The sequence below is a fragment of the Microcebus murinus genome, chromosome 1 (genome assembly GCF_040939455.1).
Source record: "Microcebus murinus isolate Inina chromosome 1, M.murinus_Inina_mat1.0, whole genome shotgun sequence".
Classification (NCBI taxonomy): Eukaryota; Metazoa; Chordata; class Mammalia; order Primates; family Cheirogaleidae; genus Microcebus; species Microcebus murinus.
This window is the reverse complement of record NC_134104.1, coordinates 115,546,959-115,570,135: the sequence shown is the minus strand read 5'-3', so window position 1 is coordinate 115,570,135 and position 23,177 is coordinate 115,546,959. Positions and strand designations below refer to the sequence as shown.

The 23,177-nt window shown below is 38.8% G+C and overlaps 1 protein-coding gene across 2 annotated transcripts in view; it reads left to right on the top strand.

Annotated features, from left to right (window-relative positions):
* Positions 1-1,243: 1,243 nt before the first annotated feature.
* RASA2 (RAS p21 protein activator 2) overlaps positions 1,244-23,177 on the top strand; it is a 117,036-nt gene continuing 95,102 nt past the window's right edge. For both annotated transcript variants that reach the window (XM_076005021.1, XM_076005019.1), the window contains exon 1: positions 1,244-1,469. In XM_076005021.1, the coding sequence (XP_075861136.1) occupies positions 1,337-1,469 (133 nt within the window). In that variant the 5' untranslated portion in view covers positions 1,244-1,336. The remainder of the gene's footprint in view (positions 1,470-23,177) is intronic.

Here is a 23,177-nt window from a genome sequence, read left to right as displayed (position 1 = left end):
ACATTGAGGGAAAAGCAGTCACACACAACACAGGTAGAACAGCAAGCTTTGCTCCTCAGCACCAAGACATATGCCAAACTCTGGCCATTCTCTCTGGCTGCCCAGCGTTTGCACTAGCTGTTTCGACTTCTTGGCTCACTTCTGCCTCTCCCTGCTTGTCTTCGGTTCACCCCAGCAGGTGGTTTTCTAGGAAGGCTCTCCTGACTCCCCAGTGCCTCCATCCTACTTCTTGTCTCCCAGTGTCTCTGCCCTTTTCTGTGTCTCCCTCCAGACTGAGCTACTGGAGGGCTGGGGTTCTCTTAACCTTGACCTCTGAGTAGCCTCTGAGGTTATCACTATGTCTCACCCTTAAAAAGTGTCTGTCGACTGATTTCTGTTGTTTCCCTGGAAAAGAACCACCCTGTCCTATTAAGTCACAGTTTCTTCCTTCTTAGGGCAGCGCAGTTAACAACCTCAAGACCAGGAAATCATCTTCCTCATCACATACCAGGCAGGGTATTATTCATACAGTTTACTCACCGTAAAGAGTTCCCTTGAAATAAAGCTAACAAGATTTACAAGGTTTACAAGATTTACAAATTTCAATCAACTTTTAAACAAGCCCACTTGTAGTGTGTGTGTGGGGACACTTCTTTGCTCCTTCTGTTTCCGAAATACACAAGTGGCGGTAGACGCTTCAGACTTTCTCTGTGGGAGGGTCGCGGGCGCCGCACTCATGGCAGAACCGGGGTCTGCGGCCCTTTTCGTGAACCGGCTTTGGCAGAGCAGAGGTCGTAAGAGTAAAGCTTTGTGTGTGAGGCGATCGGCTTGGCGGTGGGGGACTTGTGGGTACTACTGGGGGAGTCGCTAATGCGTCTCTCGGCTCCTTCTGAATACGATAGATCTGAGGTCCAGCCATCTGCCCAATTCCACTCTGTTGTCTTTCCACACGGACTTCCCCTGATTGGGAAGGGCCTATATTTTTCCCAAGCGTTAGGAGATGTGGAGGTCTGTTCATGGGGGAAGCCCAATTCCCAGGAGGATTTAGGAATCGCCCGCCGGCCGGGACTTCCTCTGTGGGGGTTTCAAGGCTGCTCACAGCCACGACGAGGAGCCACACTTGGCCCGCGCCACAAGCCTGGGGCTCGCTCCTTCCCGGGTAGTCCGAGTCGCTGGGAGGCGGGCGCGGAGACCCGGGTGGGGCGGGGGCGGAGCCGCGCGCGGCGGGGCGGGGCGAGTCAGGCCGAGGCCCGGGGGCGGGGCCAGGCGCGCGGCTAGCCCCGGCCTAGGCCGCCGCTGGGCTCCGCCTCGGCCGGCTACGCAGGCGGCGGGGCTGCGGCACGGGCCGGGCGGCACCATGGCGGCGGCGGCGCCTGCTGCTGCGAGGGCTTCTTCTGAGGCGTCGGCGGCGAGTGCGACGGCAGAGCCCGAGGCCGGGGACGAGGACAGTCGCGAGGTCCGAGTGCTGCAGAGCCTGCGGGGCAAGATCTGTAAGCGGAGGCCGAGGGGACACCCCGGCGGCGACGGCCGCAGGGCTGAGGGAGCAGCGGGCGCGCGGGGGCGGCGGCACCGAGACGCGCTGGGATCGCGGGGCGGAGAGGGGGCCTGGGCTGGGGCCTGGGCCGGACGCCAGCGCGGGGCACGGGCGAGGCTGGGAGGGGGTGTGTTGGGGGAGGCGTCGCCTCGATGGGGCGGCGTGGGCTGGGGCTGCTTCTCTCTGGCGGGAGTGGAGAGCGGGGGATTTGCCCGGGGGGCTGGAGCTGAGCCGGCGTAGGGGGCTCGGCAATGGGGCGCGGCCTGGACGTGGGGACGCCGGAGCCCGGGGCGCGGCCGGGGGCGTGGGCCGGGGGCGTGAGGAGTTTCCGGCCGCCCTCAGACGCAGGCCTCTGGGCGGCTGCGGGCGCCGGGGAGCGGCCCCGAGGTGGGAGCCGAGCGGTAATTACAAGGAGGCGCGGCCGGAGGAGGAGGAGGTGGAGGAGGAGGTGGAGGAGGGCAGGGAAGAGGGACTGGCCCGAGGGGAGGGGGCCGCCTGTTTCCTGGGCTCCAGAGCCTGTGAGAGGTTGAAAAAGGCGCCCTGAGTTGGAGGAAACAGGCCGCCCTGGGACCCGAGTGGCTGCCGCACGGGGTGTTCGCCAGTGAGCGCGCCGGGAGGGGCTCGGGCCGGACACCTGTGCCGGCCCCACCTCGCTGCGGCGGGGACTTGAATTGAGAGAGACGGCGTGACTGACAGGGACTTCAGGCAGGATGTAGTGGCTTCCTGTGAACAGGTCTCAAAACACAGTCATCCAATCCGCACTTAACCCACTTAATTCCTTTCCTTCTCAAGCATTTAATTGTTACTTTTGTGAGCGAGGCATACCAGTTGACTAAATGCAAAATTTTGCTCAGTCTTGCTATAGATCATTTGAGTACAGTCATTTGGACATTTTATTTTTAAAAAATGACCCTTTAGTGTCAGATTGACTTTTTTTTTCCACAGTAGTTTATTCAGACGAATTGCCTTTTTGTCCCTATTTGTAAGATATATCGATAAATCTCATTTTTGCATTCGTGGAAAATTAGAATTATTTTCTTTTTTCAGTTTTCTTAGGTTGGAAACACGCTTCATGTTTTATGTAAATAACCCTTAGTTATGAAGGGTACTTTTCACTTTGAAGAAAACCAAATTGCAGTAAATGGCTAACCTAATGCTCTTTCTTGGGCAGGATGTAAAATTTTCCTCTCCTGGAATAGTGATATTCAATTGAGCTCAGATTCTCCCACTTTCCTCTTTTCAGGTTGTTTCTCCTTTCAAGTGTTTGGGGTTTTATTTAAACCTCAAAAGCAAACATGTTAAATTTTCTCACCTTTTTATTCCCTGAAATAGTCCTGGGATCCTTAAGAGATTACAGTTCTTAAAACCTGAAAATGACACCAGAGATATAGATCTTAGTTGTCTGTATCTTAGTTCCTAACATTAAAGTTACCTTGTAGGATTTAAAATCTTTTAAGAATTCAGATTAAATCTTATCTTTAATATTTGCATATATCTAATTTAATGTTTGGGGAAACTGTCAGTGGGTCAAAGTTCCCCCCTTAAGCTGATTTTCCATATTTTTACCACTTTACATTTTAGTGTCACTTGATGTTAGGTACATAACTACAGGTTGTACCATGGAACTGCATATATACCCATGTCTTGGAATTGAGGGTTAGGGTTGGGCCGTTTCCAGAAGGACTTTGTTGTCCTGCACTTTCAACTGATCCGTGGCAAAGACCACTAAGAACAATTTTGTAAGAGAGCATCACTGTAAGTGAAACTTGAGTATACAAATTTAAAAAAACAACTCTATTTCCATGGTTTACAGTAACCTCATCACCCAGACTTGGAGATTGATCATCCAGTTGCTGGTAATATTATTGCTCTCTGTTATCCTCAGTTTTCTGCTTTTTAAATTGCTCAGATTATAGCTCAGGTCATGGAGTGTCTGCTTTATAGAAAAAAATGTATTAGTATATTATATACAGAAGGCCCCTCCCCTGTTTCTTTACCCTCATTTTAACTGGTATCATCCAGAGATGGTTGGCATTGAGAATCTTGTGAAGAGATGCTGTTTTCTGTTTCCCTGAAACTGACATGTGGGTTTTGTAGGGTGGGGGCTGAGAGGTTGGAAGTGTTATTAGCAGGTGCTGAAGTTACAGAATGGGTTTATGGTGGTTCTGACAATGAAGATATTAAGCATCTTGAAGGAGAGGGTAACCACGTCAGCTTTCCTCTTCGCCACACTGGAAAACCTTGGAAGAAAGCCTGACAGTGTACACTAGCCTGGAGATGTGCTGGCAGATTCCAAACTAACTGATTGGGATCCTTTGATCTGAAGAGTTAGAGATCTGTAGGTCTGAAAGTGAGGCTGAAAGGAAATGTTCTTATTTCTGGACTTGGGTAGGACCTTTCAACTCCGAATCATCTCAGTGAAAAGTGAGGATGAATTTATTTATAGATCTTTAAAGTTCTAGGCTAATAGTCCAGGGATTCCATTCTTGTATGTATTCGTTTTTCCATATACATAACAAAGTGAAATATTAGATTGACAGATTGAAAAACCATTTTTGTGGCCAGTTTTAAACAATCAACTGACATTAGCAAATTCAAATAAGACAATATTTGTCTTATAGACTGATCCCCAGTTCTCTGAGATCATTTCAGTGCCCTAGGAAACCACAGCAGTCCCTAATGGTCTGCTTCCTTAAGTATCCTAGTGTTGTCATATGAACCTTTGATAAAGGAAATTAGGGATGTACTCCACACTTCATTCTTGGGTCTGAATTCCTGTGCAGTGAGTAGCAGGTATGCTAGCACACCTGAAGCATATTTGCATACTTCTCCCCCCTCCCATAAAAACCTCACACTCGAGCAAAAAAAGGGATTGAGGCTTTCTTCTTTGTATATCTTCAGAGTTTATGCTATTATTTCGTGATCTCCTCCTTTTTAGCTACTACTTTTTTTTAAAGTTTGCTCTCACCCAGTTAAATCACATTGTGAAAATGTTGTTCAAAGCACCCATGCGACCTTATGCATGGGCTTATCATTCAGAGTATACCAGACTAATAAGAGAGCCAAATGTGAAAATTTGTGTGAATTTTTAAATGTGTGGTACAGCATGAAATCTGTGGGACCATGTTTGTTCTACAGCTCACTTGGTCTCACTGTTATCTTGAGACCAAGACCTAGGGCTATTTGGGGTATAGTAAAGTGCTTAAACTTAGAGGCCTAGTGTCTTTCAGACCTGGGTTTGAATCTTCACCTAATTTCCAACTTTTGTTAACTGGTTTGTGCTTCCATATTCTCATATGTTAAATGGATATAGTAAAAAACACCTATCTCACAGGATTTCTATGAGGATTAAATAAACCTTTCTCCCCACTCTTTCCCTCTAAACCATAGGAGCTAGGTGAAACATGGACCATCTCTTAGGAAAGAGTAGAGTATGAGATAAAAACTAATCTATATCGGATTTTCTTATCCAACATGTCCTGGCATTTCCTGGTGTACAAAGCTGATTAAAATTAGAAGACCTGTATTCTGCTTCATACATTATTAATTAATATTCATGTGACTTAAGGCAGCCTACTTACCTTAGCTTATCTTCCTTATCTTAAAAATAGGAATAATTTTTAAAAATAGGAATGCGTCATCACTAGCCATCGTGCACATGTTCCATCTGCCTGGGATTGTCTTTCTTCCCCTCCCCACCCCATATTTATGTTATATTTATGTCCTACTCATCCTTCAAAATTGTGCTCTGTGTGATCTGCCCAAAGCTTTCTTTGGGGCACCTCCATCCATCCCCGTCTCTGGCCAGAGGGTGTTAGGCATTTCTGTTGCTGGAGAATCATAATTCCTTGTCCATTCTTTATCATAGCATATTTTATAGAAATTATTTGTTTATTTCTTCCATTAGACTGTGAGCTCTTCTAAGGTACAATTCATTCTTGTTCATTTTTTAAAACCATCCCAGTGTCAGCCAGGTGCCTAGAATAGGCCTTTAGAAAATGCCCCACCTCACATGTTATCTTGAGAATGATTTGAGATTGTAGATATGAATTTTTTGTATGTGTTTTGTAAATTATACAGCAAAACCAACTAGAGGATGTTAGTATAAAAAACTGTATGGGTCTGTGTCAGGAAGTTCATCCTTTTCAAAATTATAGTTCCCACTAAGCTTAGGTCTGAACTGATTCCAGAGTTGCCTCATTAGGAAAAGGATTAAATTTTTCTCAATGTTTTGATTGCTTATTATTAGGGTGTTTGACTATTGTTACCAGACTGTATTCATGAATATCGTTACTAATTGATCCTCTATCATGGAAAAGAAAATCTCATAATCATACTTTACGTATTGTTTTTATTTGGCATGGCTGGTTTGAATTTTTAAGTAATACTATAAAGTATAAATCAAGATGTTTTATTAACTACTCAATAGAGTTGAGAGGAAGAGATTTAAAAGGGTTTATTTATGCTAAGAATTCATTTTTATCAGATATTTGAAATAAGATGAGTTATTTAATAAATTAATAGAAGGACAGATTTAAAAGGAATTGTTCATGCTAAGAATTCATTATTGTCAGAAACTTGAAATGTTGAGTTATTTAGGATGGAGGAAGAATCTATCTTTCAGAGGGATAGAAACTGGAGAGAAAAGGCTTCTTTGTAAAAGTTCACAGAGCAGTCTGCTAATCATTTGCTCTGCGGAAGACAGGAGGTAAACCTCAATGAGTTCATAGAGTTGTTTTTTTTTAAACTTAGAACTCTTTGAATAGACCCTTAAGTGACTGTGAAACTAATGTAGCTAGAATAAAACCATGTCCTTTTATCCTTTAATCATAGATGTTAATCCTATTTCCTTATTAATGTGCTTTATGAAATTATTTGACAATAATATCAGATTATGTGTTTTATCTACTAATAAAGTTCTATGCTCTTTGAAGAACTGTTAACAAAGTTTTATTGTATAGTCATGTATTATGTAAATTAAGAAACTTCTTATGTACATTAGGGCATTTTTATGGCATATCTTTAGCTTTGTCAATTTTGTCATCAAAAATCCCTAGCTAAAACAACATACTTTATAAGGTTATATCAATACATATACAAACACCAGTGAACTAAAACTGACAAATTTGTTACTGTGAGCTTGAGTCTAACTATGCCATTGATGACAGAATGACTTTGGGCAAATTCTTTAACCTTGCTGAGCCCTTGTTTCCTACTTGCAAAATGAGAGGTTTGAATGTGATCTTTAAACATCCCTTTTAGCACTTAGATTACTGGAACCATTTGCTTTAAGACAGTACATCAGATACTTTTAGTACTTAAATGTATTTAGTATACCTGTTTTGCATAGGACTCACTAATTTTAAAATATTTATCTAGGATTTATCCTAAAAAAATTTTTTTTCTGTGACCATTAACTAATTCAGCAGTACATAATGCATATCTGAGTGTCTGTTAGGGGACAGTAGTCCACTGGACTGTGAAATGGACCTAAGCTATGAATAGGATGAAAAAGGTCCTCATTGTTTTATCCTAAAATCTAAGCAACAGTTGTTTTTAGACATCTGTTATTCTCAGAGAATTATAGAAATTTAGAGCTGGAAGGTAGAGAACGAATCTAACACTCAGAGATGTCAAGTGTCACACAGTTGATGGCCTGTTGGGCACTAGTCCACTATTATCAAAGTTCTTTCTAGAATGCTACATGGAATTAATTTATTACTATGAATGTAGCAAGTGTACTACATTTAATATATGAAGATCACCGTATTTACCTAGAGATGTGTTCAGAAGTGGTAATAGATTTTCATTGTGCTGTCTACACACTCTTATCAGTTCCTTCTTAAGAACTATGTGAATTTGTTAGTATCAGTGATAAAACTATGGTTGTGACCTAGGTGGAGTTGAACCTGGATGTTTACTTATTTGTATCATGTTCTGCCTTAGCTGTTTTCATTCCTGACTGCCCATCAGTATCACCTGTGAACTTAAAAAAATTCTGATAACTGCTCTACCCCAGATCTACTGAATGAACATTTCTGGGATCTACCTGGACATCTTAAGGATTAAAAAGTTTCACAGTAGGTGATAATGGGCAGCTAGGCTGGTGAACCTCTGTTTTTGTCAGTTAAACAGACTGGGCACAAACCCTGCCTTAATGATAGCAACCTGCTGTGCTACCATTTAAAGGGCACCAGTTGAAAGTTTGATGTAGTCAGAGGGAAGCTTTAATTTGTTTGCTTATATATTTAAAAAGATTCATTAATTCATTTGATTAGATAATACAAATACCTGGTACAAAAAGATATGTATGCATTGAAAAATATTTCTTTTTTCCATTATTCCTTCTTCAAAAGCAAGCATTACCAGTTTGTTGTGTTTCCTTCAAGAGATTAAACATTAACAAACATAAATATATGTGTGTTAATATATCCCTTCCAACACACAGTCATAGCAAGATATACACATTGTTCTGCATCTTGCTTTTTTACACTTAACAATATAGGTTAAAGATTTTTCATATCCATATATAGAGAGAGCTGTCTCATTATTTTTAACAACTTCCTAATAATTCATCATCTGGGTATGCTACAGTTTATTTAATTCATTTGCTGTTGGTTGATATTTAGGTTATTTCCAATCTTTCCCATTACAAACATTTACTGCAATGAATAACCTTGTATGTATGTCATAATAATACATGTCTGTCTGTAGGATTAATTTCTAGATGTTAAATTAATGAATCAAAGGGTATGGGCATTTTTATTTTGGAAATACATTGCCAAATTGCCTTTCATAGAAACGATAGCAGTTTAGGCTCCCACCAGCAATGTATAAATTACTATTTCTTTAAACCCACATAGGATATATTTTAAAACATCTTGATCTTTACTGGTCTGTAAATTAAAAGGAACATATGATTTGTAGTTTTAATTTGTATAATTTCTTTATATTTTTAAGGACCATTTTTGTTTACATTTCTTGGTGAACTTGTCTATTTCATCTGAACTTTTTTCTGATGGGTTATCAGTCTTATTGATTTGTAGTAATGCTTGATGCTGTAAGGAAGTTAGCTATTTTTTTTTGGTGTGGAAAAATTTTTTAAAAATCTGTGTGCTTTGGCTGATGCCTGATTTTGTTCTTGAAAAGTTGATTGTGAGATCCAGTAAGGACAGTCATTTGTTGATTTCCTCTATTATATAATGTCTGATATTAGAATAGAGATTAAAAAAAAAAGAACTATTTGAGGAAAGGTAAGTGAAGACTTATAAACAGGAATTAAAAGACAAACAATAGATTGGGAGAAAATATTTGCAGCATATGCTTCATAGAAAACAATTATATAACATTCTCTGCTAGGCACTGTTTTAAAGCACTTTATATATACTAACTAATTTAATCCTTACAGTAACTCTGTAAGTTCCATTATTCCCATTTTACAGATGATGAGGAAACAGACACAGAGTAGCTAATTAACTTGACCAAAGTCAGACAGCCAGTGAGTAGTAGTGTTGTCATTCAAATGGACAGACAGGCTTTATAGTCCATCCTGTTAATACTTAACCTGCCATGCTATACTGCCTCTGTATTTATTAGTGTCCAGAGTATATAAAGAATTCATACAAATTTAAAAACAAAAGAAGCCATTAGAAAAATAAAGAATATGAATTGGCATTTCACAGAAAAGGAAATATAAATGTCCAGTAAATATGTGAAAATACTGGTAAAGTTGAACAAAAATTAATCAGGGAAATAAAAATTTTAAAACATCAATTTCTAAAAAAAAAGAAAGTTTGTTTATTTCAGTTTTTGGTGAGGGTTTAGGGAAACAGATACTTTCCTTACTGTTGCTGTGAGTGTAAATTGATAAAACAATGTTGGAGAGCATTTTGACAGTATCTGTTAAAAATTTAAATGTATATACCATATGCATTTTTATTTCTACCTATCTACCCCACAGCAACACTTGTACATTCACAGAAGAGGGATATACAAAGATGTTTAATGTTGCCTTGCTGGTAAAACAGAATGATTAGAGAAAGGAAAATGGCTAAATGATGTGTTCATGTACATATTTTATTGCATTTAAAAAGAATAAGGTATATCTATGTTATGTATCGAGTAAAAAAACTAAGTTGTTAGAGTGATATGTATAGTATATGTGTTTTTTAAAATCTCAAAAAATATGCAAAATACCCAATTTTAGAAAAAAATTCTCAAAACAATATTTTATCTTTTGTGTGTATATGTATATATACAGATATACACACACAGTGTCCCAAAAGTTGCAATACATAGGGAAAATGGAAATTGTAGACAAATATACCTTTATTTACAAAATATTCATTATAAAATTTTTCCTTTGGGGACTTTTGGGACACCCTGTATATATGGATAAATGCATAAAAAGAGGTCTGAACAAATGTACAACATTGATTGCCTTAGTGGTAGACAAAGGGAATTAGCCTTACCTGTAATGGTTTAAATTCCTATAAAGAATGTATAATACTTATATATTAGTTATATTATAAAAGATGACTATTTGTATAAATGAATTTGTTACAGTATTAGTCTTAAGCTGTGAGAATTTCTCTTGCTCTATATCCTCTCTGCAAAAACAAGAGTAACCAAAGGTTAGGTTTTGTAATGTGTTGAGTACATATAGAATAAAGTCAACTTTTCTGTTAACTTTTTTGGTAACTTTTTATTTTGATATAAATTCAAACTTAAAGAAAAATTGTAAGAATAATACATGAATTCCCATATACTTGACTAATTGTTTATGTTAAAAAAGTTGACTTTCTAAAAAATTTTTGCTGAAAACGTCAAGTCGTAAAGAAAATAGAATAAAGAATAAATAAAAATATAAAGATAAAAAATAATAAATAAAATAATGAAAAAATTTAATACTTTGTTTCAGGTAAATGTGGTAAAAAGTTCTGAATAATTTTGATCCTTTAAAATACAACATTTGTGTGAGTGGTACAGAATATCTTAGCTTTGAATTTGTACAGTTTTATATAAAATTTTCTTAGCAGATAGGAAGACATGAACTATGTTTATTGAATTTTTACTGGTTTCCAGGTGCTGTGTTAGGAAATAAATTATAAATTATTTCATGCAATCTAATTTCATGAAGAAGATTGTTATTTCTATTTTAGAGAAGAAGCAGCAGACAGAGAGATTATTGGCTCAGAATTTTAAGGAGGGAGAGCCAGGTTTTCAGAGTCTTTTTGTTACCAAAGTCTGTGTCCCTTTCTCTACCAAGTTAGATGGTATGTTGGAAGAAATTGATAAGCACATTTATATTGTTAAGTTGATAATTACTCCTAAATTGGCTATTGGTTAATGGATATTCAATAACATTAGAATGTTCAAATGCTATAAAAATTTATCTCTGGGCTGTTTTGAGGGTTGACAATATTCTCTTGTCTGCCTGGCTCTGCTTCGGTAGATTTCTGTGTGTATTTTTTTTTTTTTTTTTTTTTTTGGTTTTTTTTTTGAGACAGAGTCTCGCTTGTTGACCAGGCTAGAGTGAGTGCTGTGGCGTGAGCCTAGCTCACAGCAACCTCAAACTCCTGGGCTCAAGCAATCCTTCTGCCTCAGCCTCCCGAGTAGCTGGGACTACAGGCATGCGCCACCATGCCCGGCTAATTTTCTATATATATTAGTTGGCCAGTTAATTTCTTTCTATTTATGGTAGAGACGGGGTCTTGCTCTTGCTCAGGCTGGTTTCGAACTCCTGACCTCGAGCAATCCGCCCACCTCGGCCTCCCAGAGTGCTAGGATTACAGGCGTGAGCCACCGCGCCCGGCTTTATTTTATTTTTTGAGATGGAGTCTCACTCTGTTGCCTGGGCTTGAGTGCTGTGGTGTCAGCCTAGCTTACAGCAACCTCAAACACCTGGGCTCAAGTGATCCTCTTGCCTCAGCCTCCCTAGCAGCTGGGACTTACAGGCATGCGTCACCATGCCCAGCTAATTTTTTCTATATATTTTTTAGTTGGCTAACTAATTTCTTTCTATTTTTAGTGGAGACAGGATCTTGCCCTTGCTCAGGCTGGTCTTGAACTCCTGAGCTCAAACGATCTGCGTGCCTTGGTCTCCCAGAGTGCTAGGATTACAGATGTGAGCCACTGCACCCAGCCTGTGTGTGTACTTTTGAGTGGTTCTTCTAGAACAGGGGTCCTCAAACTTTTTAAACAGGGGGCTAGTTCACTGTCCCTCAGACCATTGGAGGGCCATTGGAGAGTGTGGGGCACATTACACACATGCGAACTGTGGGCCCGGGATGAGTCGGCTGCTGAGCAGGACAGGCAGCGGCAGCAAAAACACCCAGTGGGCAAGATAAGTGTCCTTGGCTTTGAGGATGCCTGTTTTAGAGCATGTACACACAAACACATATTCATCTTTACATGCACATGGGGACAACTTCTTTATGAATCTGAGTGACTTTTTTTTTTTTGACAAGTACATGATCAAAATGAGTCCCAGTTTGGCTATCTGGATGCTATTAGATATGGCCCGTCCTATCTGAGCTCTGCCAGCACCTGGCTTTGGGCCTTTCTTTTGCTTGTCATACCAGGCCCTCTTGGTCACCTTAGGAGCCTTGCTAAGTTTCACATAACTATAGGAATAATTGTCCTAGCCTAGGATACCCACCATATGTGCTTCAGAGTTTGGTTTCCCACTTGAGAAGGGGGCTGTAAGGAACTTAGAGACCAGTACACATTCAAAACTGAAACCGGAAGTGGGCAAGGCAAACCACAGGAAGATCCTGCCCACAACTTGGTGATGTATCTCTATAAGCCATGGACACTTCCTGGCAGTACCTTGTGAAACTTGCCTTTTCATGTACAATAGTTTCCTAACTTCTTGTTCTAGACTAAGCTTCAGTCAGAGGTGATTAATATGATAGCAATATAGATAACCGTATGATAGTTATTATGCACATGACTTGTACACAACAACTGGCCCCTAATTATGTTCAGTAGACCTTCCCACTGAGGAGTTGCAGCTTACCTAGTAGAATATTTTTGAGGAGTTGCAGTGGAATTTATGCATTAAGCTTGACTTTATGCATTGTCTGTAATTTTACTTATATATGGTTCAGGCATTATAACCACAGAGAACAGTTCTTTGTTCACTGAGTCCAGGCTAACTTAAACTACCTAAACTGGTGGATTCCCAGAGTCCTTTGCCCACTCAACTGCTTGCTCAGTGGCACTACCTTGTTTTATCATAGTGTGCCTTAGGCAGAACTAGATTGCTGGTAGGAATTATGTAATGTGTTGATTTTTTAAGATTACCAGTTGAGTGAGATTATAGACGCTTGGATCATTTACAAATATATATATATCATTTCCTGGGAGTGAGGAAAATTGCCTGACAACCAGGTTATCTGACCATGTTAATTTATGCATTGGAAAACTGTACTTACTAGTAGATATTTCAGTAGTTACCATATGCCTGTTGATATCATTTCTCATTCTCTGAATAATATCACAGATGTTTCACTTTCCAGTGGTGTTTTCAAGATGACAACTAAGGAGGGAAATAACAGCTACATAATTTTTTCTTTTTGCTAGTTCTTAACACCTCCCCCTCTTATTTTTTTTTTTTTTTTTTGCCTCTATACACTACAGCAATCTGACATACTCTGAAGGGGGGGTAAATATGAGACTCTTTAGAAGGTCGTGTGGGGTAAAGGCAGTTCTTCTCTTCCTTTCTCCATCGAGAACTGTTAAAGATAATTGAATGGGAGAGCTCTTTTTTGTGTTAGATTTCTTTATCCTATATCAAATATTTATTATTATGATAGGCATATGGAAATTGATTTGATGATAAAGTATAATGTAGCATGTTTAAAGCATGGTTTTCTGCTACTTTTCTAGTATTCACTTAATCTCTCAGAGCCTCTGCTTCTTTGTCTGTAGATTGGGAATAGTATTAATAGTTTTACTAATCTTATAGGATGGTTGTGAAAAGATTGAATGATTTGGTATACTGCCTGGCATATGCTGAGTTAAGTGTTGGCTCTAACATGAGCAGTAGTGATATTGAGTGAAGTATATTTTCACAGTTTTCTTAATGAATATTTAATATAAAGTTACTGAAGTATTCATACTTATATGTATATCGAGTTCTTGTAGTGTTCCTCAGATTAAACTGGCAGTAGGTAGTAATATCTAAAAATACAAGAAATCAGTGTTATCCTGTGCTTTTTAAATTTCAAATGTTGTCTTTCAGAATTTTAGAGTTTGGGGGAACCTAGAAGATTAACTGGTTAAGGAGTTGCAAACTCAAATATGCAGAGACCAGGTGTAATGAAATAAAGGCAGGCAGAGATTGTTATGATTTAGTAAGGCGTGCCCATCTGTAGTTTCTACTCAGAACTATGTTGCCAGATCTTTGATTATTAAAGAGAAACCAGAAATAGGGATTTATTTATTGTTAGCTCTCCTAGTTTCTAGATATTGGACACAAATAATTCTGTTGCTGCTGTTTTGTTTTGTTTTTTAATAAATACTATGTGCAGGCCAAACAGTTCTCTGTCTAGCTGACCCCCAATTTGCGTCCTCATTTTAGAGATGTGGAGCCTAAGATATAGAAAGGCCCGGTGTTATTCTATGCATTTCCTAAAATAGAAATGTATTGGCCAGGCCCAGTGGCTTATATCTGTAATCCTAGTACTTTGGGAGGCCAAGGCAGAAGGATTACTTGAGGCCAGGAGTTCATGACCAGCCTGACCAAGAATGAGACCCCATCTCTACAAAAAATAGAAAAATTAGCTGAGCATGGTGGTATATGCCTGAAGTCTCAGCCATTTGGGAGGCTGAGGCAGAAGGATTGCTTGAGCCCAGAAGTTTGAGGTTGCAGTGAGCCAAGATGATGCCACTGTACTCTAGTTTAGGTGACAGAAAGAGACCCAGTTTCAAACACTCTGAAAAAAAGAAGAAATGTCTTTCTTTTGTAATAAAAGAAAGCCTCACTAAAAAAATGACCTCTGATGTATTCAGTTGTTGTATTATAGATTATCTTGTATCACAACCTTATGACTTGGATGAAGGGAATTGTATACAGATGTTAATTTTTAAGAATCTCTAGCCAAAGAAGGGCACTAATAGTATTTACTGAATTGTTACTCTGTTCTAGGAGTTGTGCCAAATGCTTTACCTTAGTTAATGCTCACAGCAACCTTGAATCATTACAGTTACCTTTTTACACAGGAGGTTGATACTAAGGACATACCAAGGACTGAGAATATACAGATCATTAAGTACAAAGCTCATGTTGAAACTCAGATGTTCGTCTCCAAAGTACATTGATTTAACTTGCTGTGCTGTATCAGTACTTGCATATGTTTTTAGACGTATGTATACCTTTTATCCTATTGCAACAATTGAAATTAGACTTTAGAAGAAAACTTCAAAGACCTTATGATATATAACCATTGTATAGATTGTCTTACTTATATGTAATTAGATGGTACAACAGCATTTTAATTTTACTCTAAATTTGTCAATCCCATAGATTATATTTTTAAATATACATTTGAACCATTCTTACTCAATTTTTAGTTATGAATGTAAATGATACAATTTGCATATTTTCTGTCTTTTTACCATCTAACATTCTAATCTTCTGTTTAGTTTGATGTCTCTGTTACAGGTTGAGCATTCCAAATCTCTGAAACCCAAAATGCTCCAGAATCTGAAACTTTCTGACCACCAGCATGGCACTCAAAGGAAATGTTCATTGCAGCATTTTGGATTTCAGATTTTCAGATTTGGAATGCTCAACCTGTAAGTATATATAATGCAGATATTCCAAAATCTGAAAAATTCTGAAATCCAAAACACTGCTGGTCCCAAGCATTTCAGATAAGGGATACTCAACCTGTATTAGAACATCATATCCTGAGTCACTCAAGCTAGTTGATGTCAAAATCTGTGAGTTTTACCACTGTAGTATCTCTTCCATTTTTCCTTTCTTCTCATTGCCCTTTTATTACCTTAGTTTAGGCCCTTGTAAGTATCAGAGTACTTTCCCTGAAGTATAGAGCTGACCACATAGAAACTTTTAGTGACCCTTGTTGCCTACTGAATAATGTTAAAACTCCTTAGATTGGCATTTTAGGTTCTCTGTGTGAGTCCAGCTTTCTTTTATGATCTTATCACCTCTGACTCCCCTTTCATCTATCTCCCTTCATGCTTCAGTCAGTTTGTATTATTTACTGCCTCCTTGAAGGTGTTCCTCATGTTCCCACCACTTTCAGACCTTGTTCACATTTATGCCTTCCTCCTGGAATGTTATCCTTCCATCCCCAGTTTCTATATTTTTAAAATATGTATCACGTGGAAGAGTTATTGTGAAAATTAGGTGAAATGATATATATGAAGTCCCTAAAAAATGTATATACTATGTGTACCTAGTAATTGGTAACTATGATTATGATTTGGCTTTCCTTCTATCCCACATAATCTTCATCTTAGGATCTTTTCCAGGACTCTTGCCCTTCGCAGTTTCTCTTGGGGGTTAATCTCAATGGGACCTTTCTTGGCTCCTGTCCTTGTACTTTGAAGTAGACCTGGGCCTACCAGATCTCTTTCACACAGGAATATATTCCCAGCAGTGCTGCATCCAGAAAGACCTTAAGAGTGGAATGGACACACTCTAGGCTTTGGGGTTTGACTTAAGTCACATCACCTTGCCAGCTATGTAACTGTGATTTTTTTTTTTTAATTTATAAAAGGAAACAGTAATGCTTACCTTACAGGATTGTTGTACAGATCAAATGAGACATTTGAGAAAATGTTTCACTGTCTTGGAGCATCTAACTATTTGATAAATATTTATTTTCTTTCGGACTTGTCCCAGTAGTGTCTTCCCCTAGGACATATAGAAACATACATACAAACTACAGCTATAAGTGCACACTTATAATGCCTCCCAAACATGCACATATGTGCATACTCACACGTACAGAAGCATATACACCAAAATCTCTACCCAGTATCCTGATATTTGGAATTCTAGTCCTAGATAAAATTTTGTATGGCAGAATCTGGATTCTAATGACCTTTGCATAGAACCATTGATCTTGTACACAGAGAGTTGGCCATCTTTCCACTTCTGTTAATATAAGTTACCTTATCAATTTTGATTTGGTGGTGTTTATCTTCTTACTTTAAACTGTGTACTTTTTGACAATGACGAAAAGCTGCTGTTTTCTATAAATAGTTACATGTATCCCTTCTTTCTTCAGGTTTTTACACAGAAGTTACTTAGTGGAGCCTTCCTTGGCTACCCCACCCTCTGCCATTTCATGTGGTACCCATTCCTACTTAACTCTTATTACTATTATGCCATAATTTTTTTTACTTATTTGTCTTATTTATTGTTGATCTTTCCATCTGTATTAGCCTAATGAGGACGTAGACTTTTGTCTGTTTTGCTCACTGTTGTGTTCCTAGCATCTTAGTAGGCACTCAGTAAATATTTGAATATGTGAATTTCAGCATGGTTTGTTTATTTTCAATATATCTGTAATACCTATTAGCACTGTAAAGATTCTTATATTTAGTGCTTTTGGTAACTATGCAGGAGACTTTTTTTTTTCTTTTTTAATCTTTGGATCAGTTACATCAAATGGAAAAAAGAAGCTTACATGCAATTTTATGGTTTGTAATGTGACATTAGAACCTCTTTTTTGCCTATGCCAGTTATGTATATAATACATTCATATTTATTCAGTAGCTATTTTGTTATCTGTTATAAACTAAGCATGGTGCTAAGAATTGGTTCCTTCCCTCAAGAAGTTTATAGTTCAGTGAAAAGACAACCAAGTCTCTTTTGCTTGGTTCTTTCTCATCATTATTACCTCAAAATGTTAGAGAACCCAGAGAGTCAGTCTTCAAATTACTTTCTTATATGTTTTTCTCCTTGTGATATGGTTTAGTCTCATGGTTTTGTAGATATTACATACTTGTTCATGATTATCAAAATTTTATCTGCTGCCAGGACTCTTTGTCCTCTTGACATCTGTACTTAGATGTCTAATAGGTATCTCAGACTTAATATATTCAGTATAAACTCCTGAACTCCCTCTTCAACAGGAGACCCCTATCTCTGAAAATGGCATCTCTATTCATCCAGATGCTCAGGCCCAAACTCTTAGAAGTCCTCCTTGACTCTTCTTTCTCTCACACCCTATAGGCAAAATAGCAATAAATCCTGTTAGCTCTGTCTTCAAAATACATGCCCAATTGATCCCTTCTCTCCATGCCCATGACTTCCCCCTAGTCCAAGTTAGGATTATTATAATAGTTTCCGATCTAATCTGCTGCTTCTACTCTTTCCCTTCTGTGTTGATTCTTCTAAAACATGCTTTTCTTATGCACAGACTCCCTAAATAGCTTCCCACCTCACACAAAAATAAGCCTAAGACTTTACAGTGCTTACAAGGCCCTATTTAACCTGCCTCCTCCCCCACCCCACTCCATCTCTTACCATTTTCTCCCTCTCTCTACTTTGCTTGTTATTTTACAACCATACTGGCCTCTTTGCTTTTCCTCCACTGTGCCAAATTGTCCTGTCTCAGAGTCTTTACACATTTTGTTCTTGCTGGCTGGCTGTCTCTGTTGCCAGATTATCTGCATTACTTATACCCTCAATAACTTCCTTTGGGTATCTGCTTAAATATCTTAATAGAAATGCATTCCCCGATGCCCTATATAAAATAACATTGCCCTCTTACCTCTCTCTACCCTTTGAGCCTGCTACTCCCTAACTCTCTTAACCTGCTTTCTTTTCTTCCAGAGCAATAAATATTATATACATACTTAAGAGTGATGTTTGTCTCCCTTGTCTAGATTGTACAACTGTTCCATATGGGCAGAGACCTGTTTTTATTCATTGTTTTATCCCCAACATTTAGAACAGTACCTGGCATGTTGTAGGCCTTTAAATATTTGTTGAATATAATGCAACAAGTGCAATACAATACAATCCCTGGGGTGGAAGTACATATAAAGTACTACAGGAACATAGGGGAAAGAATGGCATGACCACCTAGGAATTGAGGGGAGACTTTACAAAGATGCCCTTAAGCAGAGATGTTTGGGGGAAAAACAGGTGAGGTCATTCCATACAAAGAGGTACGAAGGCATGAGAAAATACAATGTGTTCAAGGAACCAGAAGTATAGTACTGTTGGAACATAACTTGTGGAGGTTTGGTGGGTTTTTATGCTAAACTAAGGTATTTTAGATTTTTATCCTGCAAGGTGGGCAGTGGTAGGTAGTGTGGAGTCATTGCATACTCCACACTATGGAGCATGGGGTGATATATTTTTTTTATATATATGCATGTGTGTATATGTTTACGTATTAGGTATCTCTAGCAACGGTGTGAAGGGTGATCATCAAAGCTAAATACAGCATTGTATTCAAGATATATATGATGTGGGATAGGTGTGCTGTGGGAAAAAAATTACTGTCACGTGTGTGGGCAAGGGAATATTTCATTTTATGGTTGTACAAAAACACTGATATATATATGAAGGTGTTCTTGGCATACTTGCAGTACATTTGCAAAAGAGAAGGAATGTCCAATGGAGGGTTATTCTGTTTCTCTTTGAAAAATCCATGCTTTAGAAGAGGAGACCTAAAAAAATTTAGTTAACAGTTATGTTTTAAGTCATAATGCAGACTACAAAAGTGCTTAAGGAATACCAGTTATGTATGAATTAAATAAGAAAAGGTGTTGTTGGCTAAGCATGGTGCCTCATACCTGTAATCCTAGCACTTTGGGAGGCCGAGGCAGGAGGATTACTTGAGGCCAGGAATCCAAGACCAGCCTAAGCAAGAGTGAGACGCCATCTCTACATAAAATAGGAAAATTAGCCTGGTGTGGTGGTGAGCTCCTGTGGTCCCAACCACTTGGGAAGATGAGGCAGGAGCATCACTTGAGCCCAGGAGTTTGAGGTTGCAGTGAGCTACAGTGATACCACTGCACTCTAGCCCAGGCAACTGAGGGAGACTCTGTTCCCCCCTCCTCCCAAAAAAGAGAAGATGATGTTACAGAATAAAATAAGTTGTACTTGAATGCCTCCTCTTTTCTTCATAGAGGAGCAGTTGGTTGTCATTTGATATCTTTCTCATCTTGATTCATTGTTGAAGGAAAATAGTGACAGTGGCAAATACAATCAAATCCACACTATTTGCTATGGGGACAATATATCTGCCTTTGCATATTGCAGTACCCTGCATGCACAGAATTTTTGAAATGAGGGATGAACTATAAAAACATTTCTTCCTTTCATTCAAATACAAGTAAAAACCATTGCTGTTATTTCAGCTGCCCTACTCAAGTGTCATATCTTAACAATATATTGAATCAGATATATTCGGATCAAAATATGATTTTTAAATGTGAAGATAAGATGGAGGTATCCAAAATGGTACACATAGTTTGAATGTTAATTGACATTCTCAAATTCATGAAAACGTAATTATTGAGCATATTTTGAAAACCTTATCCAGAGGCTCCAGCAGGAGATGAAGAAATATTTTCCAAAGATAGATACAATCATACATAGAATTAAGATCCATTTCCCACGTTGAGGCATTCACCTTTTGAGTGTACTATGCTATTCAACTCACTATCTAATGGACCACTGAAAGTAGTTTTCAGTGGGAAATTGCTTCATAATTTCTGAGTCCATGTTTGCTACCAATAGCTACATCTACCTGACAGATTTACTAAACTCGTGGCCAGTGATGTGAAGTGATATTTTCTAATTTGTTAGAAACAAAGGTTAGAAATGAAACCAGTCAAGGTTAGGTTACAGAATCAGCTAGCTAATTTAAGCAGAAAGAGATTTAATGAAAGATTTTAAGTTTAAGTGGCTTATAGAATTGTAGGAAAGACTCTAGAAACAGACTCTGGGTTGAACTTTCAGTAATGCCATTAAAAAGCCACATCGCAGCTGGACTACCAAGAGAGTTACTACCTTTTTTTAGGATCAGAAAGGCTCTTGCAGAATTGTGAAGCTATAACTTTTAGCTGCTTGCATCAGAACCTTGCCACTTCTGCTATGATCAGGAATCTGCCACTATTAGGAAATAGCCATCAGCCAAATAACCACTTTCATCAGCAAGCTGTTGTGACTGCTGCTGATTCTAGAGCCAAGCCATGCCTTCCACAACTTGTACTGTAGAATGGATGCCTTGTGCCCTTCTTAATATCCCTGAAATCTGTGACTGAATACGTGACTTCTGCAAATGCTGCTGTAGAACAGGAACATCTCCATGAGAGTGCTTGCTAGTAGAAGCAACCTAAACTCAACCTCCATTCTTTTCTGTCCTCCAAATTTCTAGTGAGTGCATCTCATTGGTGGTACTTAAATCACATTCACAATCCTAGCTGCAAGGGAGGCTGGGAAATGTAGTTTTTAGCCTTCTATTCTCTGTGGTACAGGAAGGCATACACTGAAGGAGGTTGAAATGGATATTGAATACTAATCTACCATATCTTCTGCAGGTATAAAACCTGATTCTCCTTAAGGATAGCTATCATTAAATGGACTTATAGATAAGTTGAGGAAAATTGCAAATAATACCATCAAACAATACTGAGAAACTTGTTTTTTAGTATATTTTTATTGTTTTATAACAACACATTTTAAAAAATACCTGAAATTTGTCCTGCACCTCTATGATGAATTAAGTAGTCTGTGGATGACAAGTTCCCTCATGTTTAAGATGTGGTTAGTGGATAAAAACCCTGAAAAACCATTAGAATGAGTTACCTAAACTGAGGAAAGTTTAGTGTTGTCAAATACTGAAGAATGATCAAATAAGGTGGGAACTGAAAAGCAGTCATTTGATTTGGTAGCACTTAATACTATTAGTCTTCCTGCATGTAATAAGCAAGGAGTAGGATCAAAAGCCTAATTGAAGGTTTAGGTTGTGAGTGGAAGGGAACGGTTAGAGGCAATGATTATAGAATAAGTTTTCAAAAAGTTTGGCTTTTAAGGGCCAATAGATTTGGGGCAGGGGTCCAATGTACATGCTTATTTATATAATAGAATTGCTAGAGCTAGTGAGGCCCTACTCAAATATCACACACAAGCAAGCACAATCTTCCAAAGTTCTTTACTCTTTTTTGTGTAGCTGGATATGAAGTGTATACTCTCAACCTATTCTCTTTCTGCTTAAGATAAGAGATACTCTTTCTGATAAGATATAATAGGCATAGTATTACTTTTATCATGTCTCTAACCATTAGTTACTTATGTTGTTTATAATGTGCCAATTAATTACCACTGTAGTTTGCAGTTTTTTTTTGTTTTTTTTTTTTTTTTGAGACAGAGTCTCACTTTGTTGCCCAGGCTAGAGTGAGTGCCATGGCGTCAGCCTAGCTCACAGCAACCTCAAACTCTTGGGCTCAAGCGATCCTCCTGCCTCAGCCTCCCGAGTAGCTGGGACTATAGGCATGTGCCACCATGCTCGGTAATTTTTTCTGTATATATTAGTTGACCAATTACTTTCTTTCTATTTATAGTAGAGACGGGGTCTCGCTCTTGCTCAGGTTGGTTTTGAACTCCTGAGCTCAAACGATCCGCCCACCTCGGCCTCCCAGAGAGCTAGGATTACAGGCGTGAGCCACCACGCCCGGCTGTAGTTTGCAGTTTTTTTTTTTTTTTTTTTTTCTGAGACAGAGTCTCGCTTTGTTTCCCAGGCTAGAGTGAGTGCCGTGGCGTCAGCCTAGCTCACAGCAACCTCAAACTCCTGGGCTCGAGGGATCCTTCTGCCTCAGCCTCCCGAGTAGCTGGGACTACAGGCATGTGCCACCATGTCCGGCTAATTTTTTACATATATATATCAGTTGGCCAATTAATTTCTTTCTATTTATAGTAGAGACGGGGTCTCGCTCTTGCTCAGGCTGGTTTCGAACTCCTGACCTCGAGCAATCCGCGCCTCAGCCTCCCAGAGAGCTAGGATTACAGGCGTGAGCCACCGCGCCCGGCCTGCAGTTTTAATTTAAAGTCCTGATAGCTGGCTTAACATTTTTATGATTGGTGAGCTGGGCATTGATTACAAGAATTAGCTTTCAATATAGTTTATTTGAACGCCAGTCAGTAATGAATGTTCAAAATGTACAAATTATAATTGCTTTTATAGGAAATGATGTTGGGTCCATCTTTTATATTACAAAGAACATAAATTTTTGTTTATTCTAAGTAAATATCTGATAATGTCAAATACATCAGATTCTGCAGTTAAAATAACCCTATTGTCTCCTTCTTAAGGAGGAGAGGATGGTAGAATATCTGCACATTTAAACATTATTTTCTCAGGCCACACTTATGTAAGTGAAAGAGGGACATCTTCAGGGGTAGTGATTTAGTGTTCCAAATTCTCACATTAGATATGGAGCATATTTATTATGATCTAATTCCAAATTCTTTATATTCCAGGCCCTATATAGTGACCTAGTTGGACTTTGGTTTTTAAAAAACAAAACAAAACACAAAAACCCTTCTTGATTATGCAGAGGGGAGACATCAGAGAAAAAGGAGAAGGTTGAAAATAATAAAAATGGAATTGCTGAACAGTATTCTGGAGGAAGTAAGATAGAATGGGGTAGAGAGAGCACAGGT